The following is a 10856-nucleotide window of genomic DNA, read 5'->3' as shown; positions in this document are numbered from 1 at the left end:
CTGGCTGCCTAGGGAGCCTGGTAGCATCAGGAGAAACAGAAATGTCACTTCCCTTGAGGGGATTAATAGTAGTGGAGAGTTATTATTTAATTATTGTACGTCAGTATTATTTAAAAAGTAGTAGATACTTTGCGTTTTTCTAAATCATCCGCTTTTTGAGCGGATGAGACAAGTGGCAGCAGGAGCAGTGGCGGTGAGTGGTGGAGGGAGTCGGAGCACTGGTGTGAAGGAGCATGGGGTGGGTGATACCTCATCGTGGATATTTTAGGGGAAGATTTGTCACTGCAGACACAGCACCTGAGTGACACAACATACGAGTCCTGCATAGCAAGTTATGTTTAATAAGCTGATGTTTCCCAGTAACAGCTGTTTGCTGCTAATTAAATGTGAAATACTGTCTAGCAGTAGAAAAAATGAGCATGTAGACCCACTGACAGGTAAGTGAAGTCCCTGAAGTGTGTTTGCTTGATGCCTTTTTGCAGAATACTGTGCTCAATGACTGTATTTTACCATTTTTTGGAATGAAATAAATGTTGCAACACTCTTTGTATTAATTTTTTTGTTTTTCTCTTCCATGCAATAATTGTGCAATAATGTTTGTATTTCTCGCAGGGCCTGTGGAAAGAAAGGTGCTTGTGAATCTACAGGAGTTAGATGTGGCTCAGGATAATCTGGGCAACTATGGTTTCTTCACTTTGATTTACAATCAAGGCTTTGAAATTGTGTTAAATGACTACAAGTGGTTTGCATTTTTTAAGGTGAGTTAACTTGGTGTGTTCTGCATCACTGACTTGCTAAAATCACCTGTACTTAGGCTTCTCTTTAGTCACCAAGTGCCACAGTGGGGCAGTTGGGACACTTGGTTATCTTGGGGTCTAAGGTTTGCCTGGATTACCAGATACAGGACATTTTGTTTTTTTTTAATGTAAGGAAACAGTTATCAGTGGCTGGGTAGGGAGCAGAGGGAAGGAAGAGGTATTTGTATTCCACGCTGGGTGTTATCTGAGAAATCTGTTACAGATGCTGCTGCTTTCCCTTCTGGGCATGCTTAAAGCAATTGAAGGCTTTCGTGAAGCTAACTCTCCTGGTAGCCTGGAAACTTTTTTTTTCAGTTTTCTTCCTGACACCATGGACCCTAGTGAAATAGCAAATGTCATTGCTTTTATCTTCCTTAAAGATGTTCTTAAATGCGTGAAAACTTTAGAAAGGCCATCTGCTCTCCTTGCTGGAGGGTTTCTAGGAACTTTAAATTTTATTCCAGAATACAACTTTAATATCTAAGGAACCTTTCTGCTGCCTATAATTGTTCTTTTAGAGTAATACTGTTATCTCCAGTTGCTATTAATGACTTCAGATCAAGCTGAAAACAGTGCTGGTAGGCAGGGGCTAGACAGGAGAAACCCACTTGCTAAGGAGCGCTCTGCTGCTGTCCTGATGAATGGCATTATGAATCTGGAGGTGGCTAGAAGTCTCTGCAGGATGACTCTGCTCCCTGGGAGACAGATGTTTTGTGCAGCAAGACACAGGTTGGTGAGTGCAGCCATAGGCAGGAGTGGTGAACATGTTTCTTGGTTGTTTGAGGAAGCATGATCTTGTGTCTGGCTTCAGATGAGCTGATAGTAAACACTCAGGCCTTGCCCAAGACTAAAATCTCTGAACATTGGCTAGTAGTAAGGAGGGTGAAGAAACTACTTTTGCTTTAAATTGTCTTTGTAGGAACCTTTGTAGATGTTTTATTTCACAGCAACTGTTTTCAAGTCAAGTGTTTTCAGATGTTAGCGAAAGTGAGTGATCCACTGTTCCAGGAGAATTGTAATCCTTACTGGACGGAAGTGATGTATGAGGCTCTGATTTAACTGCAGCTTCCTCCATGCCGACTTGAGCTCCTGTGAGTTAAGGGAAACGGCCATGTAGGTGGTTTTACAAGACTAATGGTGAAGTTGTTTACATGCTCTTTGTAGATTAACCCCGGTAGACAGCTAAGCACCATGGAACCACTTGCTTATTCCTCCCCAGTGGGATGGGGGAGAGAACTGGAAGGGTAGAAGTGTGATAACTTGAGAGTTGAGATAAAGGTACTTTTATAGGTAAACCAAATACTGTGTATGCAAGCAAAGCAAAATAAGGAATTCATTCACTACTTGCCACCAGCAGACAGGTGTTAAGCAATTTCCAGGAAAGCAGGACTTCATCACACCTAATTGGGGCCTGAAAGAAATCCAGAGAGGGAGTTTTTACAAAGGAATGTAGCGATAGGACAAGGAGGAATGGCTTTAAATGGGAAGAGGGAAGATTTAGATTAGACATTAGGAAAGAAATTCTTCACCATGAGGATGGTGAGGCAGTGGCACAGGTTGCCCAGAGAAGCTGTGGATGCCCCATTCCTTGCAGTGTTCAAGGCCAGGTTGGATGGGGCTTTGAGCAACCTGGTCTGGTGGAAGGTGTCCCTGCCCATGGCAGGGGGATTGAAACTAGATGGTCTTGAAGGTCCCTTCCAACCAAATAATTCTATAATGCATAGCTCTTTCTTAGGGAGGCAGATGCCATAATTCTGAATGTCCCCCTTTCTCCTTCTTTCCACAGCTCTTATTGCTGAGCATGATGTTATATGATATTAAGTATCGCTTTGGTCAGGTGGGGTCAGCTGTCCCAGCTGGGTCCCTTCCCAATTTCTTGTGCACCCCCAGGCTACCCACTGGTGGGGCTGTCTGAGGAGCAGACAAGGCATTAATGCTGTGTAAACACTGCTCAGCAATAACTAAAACATTCCTGTGTTATCAACTCTGCTTTCATCACAAATTCAAAACGTTGCACTGTATGAGATACTCTAAATAAAATAATTATCTGCCAAAACTAGTGCACTCTTATACCTGTACATTTTTAAAATAAGAATGATTCTGCATGAGAGGGTCTTATACTTGAGCAAATGTGAAGCGTGAGAGAAAAATACCTGATTGACATTCTCTCATCTGTATGCAGTTGTGACACTAAATTGCCATGGTGTGCACTTCTCATAGGTTTGGAAGATGGTATAGCAAAAACTATAGAAACTGAAGGGTACTCAAGCTGAGCAGAATTTCTCTGAAAGTTGTTAGCAGGAACACCTCTGTGAGCTTCCCTACAGTGGGAGAGCCTGCCTCTGAAGTGGCAGGAATTGCTCCCTCCCTAAGGACATGGAGCACTGTATGTTGTAGTATTGTCCATGAACTCAGGCTTGAGGGGTCGTATCTGGCAGGTGGAATTCAGCAGTCATTGCTGTCCTTGGTGGACGCATCTGAGGAAGCTAGTTGAACTAGCGGACTGGGAATCCTCAGGCTGATATTTTACACAGAAATGCAGAGTTGCTTTACAAGCCAGTATGGTGAGCAGTTGAAACAAGTGTTGATTATCAAACTAATTCTTGAATGTGAGGAACTTAATCATAGAAACAGTCAGTGGCCTGTTCTGGAATGTAAATGAACTGTCAGACACTAACCTGAAGACAGTTGAGAGAGTCACTGAAGACTCTACTGCTGCTTTCTGTATGTTGTAAAATACGTCCCTGGAAGATGAGCAAGTCAAGTGGCTGATAAATGCTGATCTCGTGTATCCCTCTGTGCTTATAAAAATGTAAATGCCTTGTTTTGTGAGAGTACGCTTAAATAATATACGAAAACCATGTTATAGAATTTAACTGGAAGGAACTTCTGGAGGTCATCTGATTCAACTTGCTGCTCAAAACAAAATAAGTTGAATATACATCTGAGCAGTAGCAGTGCACAATAGCTTGCATTTCATGGTCATGAATGTGTCTTAGCCCTTTGTAGGCAGATGGATTAATTGTTAGTTTTGCAGTTGCTTTTGGTATTGAGAAATAGCAAGCTTGTTTGGTTCATTGTTCGCTGGTAGGGAATCTCTCGGCAAGACATGATTAAATTGAAAGCTTCTTTCCTCAAATACTATAGAGAGGATCAGAGCCCAATTCAGTTGCCCTCTCTAATTTTGCTGCTGTAAAGGAAACAGGTTACCAAGATGGAAGTATAATGACTGAGAAGCACGAGGAAATACCACAGCACTTAGTAAATGTAAATGCATTTTTTCCTGCAGACGACTAGTTGACTTTGTTAGGCAACAACTTGCAATACTGTCTGATCTGCAAAACTGTTATTTCACAATTGTCAGTGGGGACTTGGGGGGAAGAAGTGGTTCCTTACACATATCCAAGTGTCACAAGGTCAAGCAGTTTCTATCTGATTACTTTTAATCCAGTAAATAGTGCATGACATATGAAATAGAAATACAAAATACCTAGTCCTGGTATAACCTAAAAATGTGGTTTCTTATATCAAATGCAGCTAATACTCTTCTAGGACCTATTCCATCATCTTCTACTATAAAGCTTCTAGGAGACAGCTGGTATATTCTGCTCAATGCATGCTTCAGAGGTTTTTGAAGAATGATTGCCGATTGTTTAAAAGACTCCTACCATTTACACCTGAATGTAATATAAACATAGCAGACTTCATTTGCTTAGTTTTGGTCATAATCTAGAAACCGTTGGAGTAAAATAGGGTAAACTGGAATGCTAATTGGTGAGGGCCTTTCTCCCTGTAAATGCAGCAAGAGGAAAGCATAAAGCAGTCTTGTAGAACATTGCTTAGCCTGATTGCCATTGAGAATGTGGAAAGTCATTAGACAAAGTCCCTTTGGAATTCATGGAAAGGAAGAATTATTTTTGCTAGCAGTCTTTTGTTTTACAGCAAGAAGGTATAGAACTAATATTTAATATGGAATAACTTGCTATTGCTTTTATTACTTGGTAAAATTAGTTTCACTCTGAAATAACCTTCCAATGTGAACCCTGCTCTGGAGTTACCACTTGATTGTGGAGTAACTTTTTGCTTATCGGAGCAGTTTGTGGTGGTGGAGCAGCCATAACACAGAAAGCCTTGCACATCTCCTCCTTCCATGGCTGTGGGTTTGGGCTTGTAAGTGAAGTATTCGTTGCTTAAAGGCCACTCATAAATTTCAAGTTCTGTTTATGTTGCACTTAAATCATGTGGCTAAAACACCATCATGGTGACAGAGCAGATAAAGCATCACAGCAGGTAAATCAGGATGCTGTAACACATTCCTCGTGCTCTGCCGTTGAACAGAGGATGGAGTTGTGAGGCAAAATGAACAGCAGTATTTAAGGCAATGGAGTACTTCATGTGTTTAAAGCATAGAAGTGCAACTGGTGCTAATTGAACTTCCAGTGTATTTTTGTTTAATATTGAAGAATGAAGCTATTAATTAATAACAGGAATGCTGTGTGTTTGTCTAAATTGTGACTGTATCAGAGCTACTGTACTATGTGGATATAGACACAGGCTGTTTGCTGATGCATGTTTCAGTGAGCCTTTTGTACACCCACTAAAATTTTTATAGGGCCTCACTACCTTTACAGGTTATTTGTTCTTTCACCTGGGGACTGTGGGGAAATGACTTTCCACACCAAAGAAATGGATTGGGTGAGCTTATCAATGTATTTCTTTTTTTCCTCAGTTCACTTTAATAGCTTAAGTACAGGGGCTCTTATGATTGCTGTACATAGACTTGTCCCTCAAGGCTTGCCAAGTTAAATGCAGCATCTTACTGCATTCTTGGCATTCTGCTTCTCATAAGTTGTAGTTACTCTGCCTGCTGTTTGTTTGCTGCACGAAATAACATGTTTCTTTTATTGAATGCTCTTGTTTCTTATTTAATGTGAGATGTCCTCTAGCAAAAAAAACCCAGAAGTCTGGCATTTTTTCATATTAAAAACATTAGCATTACTTCAGCAAAAAGAACAAAATAGATTATGGAATATTCTAGTACTCAAGTTTTAATCTTTTCCAGACTGACTTGGTGTCACATCTTTTCCTTATGGAATATTCTAGTACTCAAGTTTTAATCTTTTCCAGACTGACTTGGTGTCACATCTTTTCCTGTCTTCCCCATCACCCTCAAATTTGGTTAAAACAAAGTACTTCCATTCTGAAATAACGAGCCTAGACAAGTGACAGTAGTTAATGTTTAAATTTCAGAATATTGAAAAAAAATCTGAAGGCATTTTATTCCATGTTGCTTAAATAGAAGTGTTAGAGTTGTTAATGCTGTTTAATTGTCCTGCAAATCAATTGAAAGTTAATTTCTAACCTATCTTAGTAAGGCTTACTTCAAAGGGAAGCAGCAGTTGCACATTGCCAAAAGTGTAAATCTGAAAGCATAAATCTCTGAATTGCAGAATGTTCCCTAGAAGAAACAAAATGCATCTATAGTTGATATTGGCTTGCATTTTATATCGGGTAGCAAGATACAGTTATTTGTTCTGATGATATCATCTTCTGTATTTTTGTACAGTAGGGCATGTGCAAGTCTGCAGTCCTGTTCTAATTATGAATATGCTTCCTATGTCAAAATGCATAGGCACACTCGTATGTTTGACAAATGAGTGGTCAGTGCAGGCTTAATGTACAGGTTAGCCCTGCTTCCTGGAATTGGAGTTGGCTTATTGCCTGAACATTGCTTAAATTGAGAACAATAGATGTAAAAGAGGATGGGATGGCAGCCTACCTATGTAGCACTGCTGAATCCCTGTTAAAATGCTGTGTCCAATAAGGTATATATACTACTGCATAGAGCCAAATAAAGTACTTTCACTGTAGCTTCCTGATATACAGTCAGTAACTTGTTGCTTTTGGTAGTGTCTGGATTTCTAGCAATGCTCTTGTGAAGAGAGTATTTCTAAAAAGTAATCTCTGGACCTTGCCCTTGGTATTTGACCAAGTGTAGTTATTTCCTGTATTGCACAATCTTGCATATTATGATAGGACAAATAGAACAAGGTAACAGCTCAGCCTTCTAGTACTCCCATCCTGCTCCAGTCAGCTAACATGCTTGCCTTGCTAGACAATCAAGGGTGTAGATGGTGGCAGGTGTTGGTCTCTGCAGCCTGCTGTCACAGATAAGTGATTTAAATCACTCAAAGAATCACCCTCAGAGGAATTAGCAAAAGTGGTTTTAATATGAATCTGTAAAAGTGAGACTACACAAAGTTCAATGGCAAGGTTCACTCTATTACTTACTATGTGGAAGAAACATACAAAGGAAAATCAAGTTAGAATCGAGCTGGAATGGCTTACACAGACTGGAGATGAAAAAGGGTAAGGAAGACCCTCCTGTTGAGTCACGGGGTTCAGAATGGACCCCCTTGCTTTCTAAACTCCCTTCTCAGAGAATTCTAGGTGCAACTGGATCCAGACTTACTCCCAGACTTGGTCAACAGTTTATGTCTAAGGGAAGAAATACAAAGAGGAAGTAAAGCCTTCTTTTGAGTCATGAGGTTCAGAGTAGACTCCCTTGCTTTCTAAACTCCCTTCTCAGAGAATTCTAGGTGCAACTGGATCCAGACTTACTCCCAGACTTGGTCAACAGTTTATGTCTAAAGGTTTATATATGCGAAGTTTGTAATATTGAGCAGCTACATGGTACTAATGTCTCAGCATGCTATCAGTCGCTTACTGAGGATCTGTTGCAAATAAGGGGTCTCTTCTCCTTGGGTAAGGAAGGATCTCTCAGCCTCAGGTAAGGAATCGCAAACCTTGAGAGGCATCTCTGCTCAAGGGGAAAGTCACCTGAAGCGCAGTCCAGTTGCAATTCAGAGAGAGCTCGAATTGGGCTCATCCAAAGTTCTGCCGTCGGTAAAAGGCCTCTGCCTTGAGGAGTAACCTTGAGAAGTGTCCCAGCTCAAGGGGAGATCACTGCCATCTGTAACCTTGAGAAGTGTCCCAGCTCAAGGGAGATCACTGCCATCACCACGCTGCCTGGCAGGGGGAGCTCAAAGAAGGCTCACTTAGGCTGTCATATTTATGAGATAAAGGGGTTGGCTTGTAGTCAAATTGTATACAATGGGAAAGGTATGCATGAGACTTCTTGTACCCATGACTTTCATTCCTTGATAAATGAGTCTTGGAAACTGCTATTCATGTGTTAATCGCATGATTGGTATTCTGAGCTCATTGATACTCACTTGCTCACTGTTCCTTTGTCGGTTTCCTAGAGGAGTTTTTGGCCCAGCTATGGCTCAGGCCTTTACTTCCTTTGGAACCTGTACCAGACTACTGCTCGTTTGGTTAAGGGATCGAGTGCATCTGTCATGCCTCTCAACTGGGGACAAAACAAATGCCTATTGTTCTAAAACAATCAGAGGATTAACCTTTAATTTTATGCTTCTGATCGATAGGCTTAATTATTTCACTATATTCTCCTTCATATTTCCCTGTCAGTCTAATTTCTCAGAGTTTTACAGAAGTCGAGGAGTAGTTTGGCTAGTCGCATATTTGGTGTAAGAAACCACAGGGCCTTGAAGAGAAGGATAAGTACTAAGGCATCTTTTAAATTTTACCTAGAAAGTAACAATTAGCACCTTTTAGTTGATACTAATACATGCGTTGTTGCTAAAAGTGGAAGTCACAACCTGTTTGTCTTCCTCTAGCAATTTGATAAAAGATCCATTTATTTCATCTGCTTAACCTTTTCCTGATACTACTTTGTCTTGAAATCAAACATGATAACTGGTTGATCTGGAATATATGTCTGGCCTCTGAAACATAGGCAAGAAGGAGCTGGGTGGATAAGGAATACTGCTGTACTAACAGATGCATCTACTCAACACAAGCATAATCTCTTCACATTACAGTACAAAACGGAAGGCCAGAATGTAACCAGCTACTGTAATGAGACTCTGCCAGGATTGGTACATGATGTACTTGGCCGCAATTGGGCTTGTTTCAGTGGACAGAAGATTTTTTCATCTCCCTCGGATGTTCACGTAAACGAGCAACCTCTCCAGAAGCCCAGGGGAAGGTAAGCAGTAGATAGGTGACCTTTCACGGGAATAAAATGTTTCGTAACTGTGCTTCAGGTTTCAGTGAAAACCATATGGACCAATTCTGTGGCTGAGGGCAGAGTTAATGCCAGTGATAATGTTGGGAATAAACCTGAATGCATGAAGACAGAGGAGGATGTGCCATGTTCATAGCACAGATGCTCTTTCAGTCTGTAGTGAAGGCCAGTTACAAAACTGGCGTGTCTAAAGATGATGATTGTATCATTCTAGTCTGTCTCAAATTTCAGAAACCTTGCCTTGATCCAATAATTGCATGTTTATCAGTACCTGCAAGGAGACTCTGGTAGAGTTAGTCTCTTCCATATTCAGTTTAAAGAACACTTTTACTTTTCAATCCCAGTCCTTTTCATGCTGTTTTATTTGGTTGCTTTTGTTTGCAGACTTTCAAGCAGACGTTATGTGCACAACTTTGGCTTTGTAGATGCTATCAATGCTCACCAGAAGTCCTGGAGAGCAACAAGATATGAAGACTATGAGAACTTTACCCTGGAAGAACTAACTAGAAGAGCTGGGGGTCTTTATTCCAGAGCTCCAAGGTAGTAAGACCTTTTGTTTTGCTATCAACTGGACTGCTGCAAAGAATCTGCTTGTATTTGTCCTGGCTCTTCCTAACTGTGTTTTGGCTTGTAGATCAGATGTTTAATCAAGTTTTAAGGCCTTCCAGTTCACTTTCATGGAATGCCAATATATTTCTTCATTTGAATGATTATTCTGAGCATCTGTTCTCTCAAACAGTTGAGACAACTAAGATCATCTATCCTTTAATCTTGCCGAGTAACTTGCTGCTGAATTCGTATGTGCAGGGAAGAAGCCGGGACAGTCTCAGTGCTCATCTCGCTCTCCTGTGTACCCGTCAGCTGCTTGCCATAGTCCTAAGCTTCTGCTCAAACATCTTCTTGGTTCTGCTAGTTCATAATTGCAGTTAAAAAGCAGTGAACCGCATTCTGCTATTAAACATGAATAATAAAGATTTTTCTGAGAAAATTCCTTGGTTACTTTGGTAATTTGCCATGCCTGTGACCAGGGTCCTCTTTAACAGGAGTAGAGTGAAGAAGCGTGAAGTAACCCTGAGGGTGCCTTAAGGATCTTGCAGATCACATGACAAAATAGTAATGGGTCTGGATGCGTGGTCCTCTACATTAGTTTGAGGACTAGAGTTCTTTGATCTGAAGTTTCCCTTTACAGCTCTTTTTACCTTCCTTGTATTTTGCTTGTTTTTACTCTGATACTGCCGTGGGTAGGAATGCTACTTACTTCTCCAAACCATGGTAATTGTATGTTGTAGAAGAAGGTCCTACAACACAATAAAAATTCTCATTTGCATGGGAGTATTGTGCAGCTTATAATGGTGTCATCCTATAGACAGAAGTCTACTTGTAGATAGTCTTAAATACAGTACCCTATTTGGAAGCTCCATTGCACCATGCAGTGCCGTGACAGTATTTTGTTGGGCCTCTCAGGCTTTCAGAACAGACTCCCATGTCTGGTGTTTGTGAATGGCACTTGATGCATGATTTACAGGACAAGCATCAGATTATGTGAAAGCTGAATGCAGGAAGCTCTTGGCTTGCTGGTATATGAGCATCGCTTGGCTGCAAGTGGTAGGTGAGCAAAAGTAATATTCAGTACTTAAGTAGTCCCAGTAAAAACTTGCTCCAGGAAAGTCTCCAGTGCAAGTGGGACTGCAGTTATTGAAGTGTTGATGTAAACTGTGTCTGTTTCTGCAGTTAAACAGTCTGTAGTTGCTGTTGGTGCATGCTGCCAAGGCAAGTAGCCTTCTGCAGTCAGATATTCTGCATGCTTTGTGATGGCAAAGGCATAAAATAGCAGCTGTAGAGCTGCATTGCCACAGTCACTGAGAGTCACTTCATCACTTTGGATTGGTTCAAAAGTATTTGACCTCACCAGCTTGTGGATACTTCATAATACAGTTCCCTCGGGGAGG

General features: G+C 41.0%; 1 protein-coding gene across 1 annotated transcript in view; it reads left to right on the top strand.

Annotated features, from left to right (window-relative positions):
* Positions 1 to 593: 593 nt before the first annotated feature.
* Positions 594 to 10856, top strand: part of CTSC (cathepsin C) — a 15370-nt gene continuing 5107 nt past the window's right edge. Inside the window, exons 1-3 of the mRNA XM_009701910.1 lie at positions 594 to 758; positions 8702 to 8868; positions 9292 to 9447. Coding sequence (XP_009700212.1) covers positions 594 to 758; positions 8702 to 8868; positions 9292 to 9447 — 488 coding nt within the window. The remainder of the gene's footprint in view (positions 759 to 8701; positions 8869 to 9291; positions 9448 to 10856) is intronic.

This window comes from Cariama cristata, unplaced genomic scaffold (genome assembly GCF_000690535.1).
Source record: "Cariama cristata isolate BGI_N322 unplaced genomic scaffold, ASM69053v1 scaffold2686, whole genome shotgun sequence".
NCBI classification, from domain to species: Eukaryota; Metazoa; Chordata; class Aves; order Cariamiformes; family Cariamidae; genus Cariama; species Cariama cristata.
Note: the sequence above shows the minus strand (reverse complement) of the source record. Positions and strands in the feature narration are given on the sequence as shown.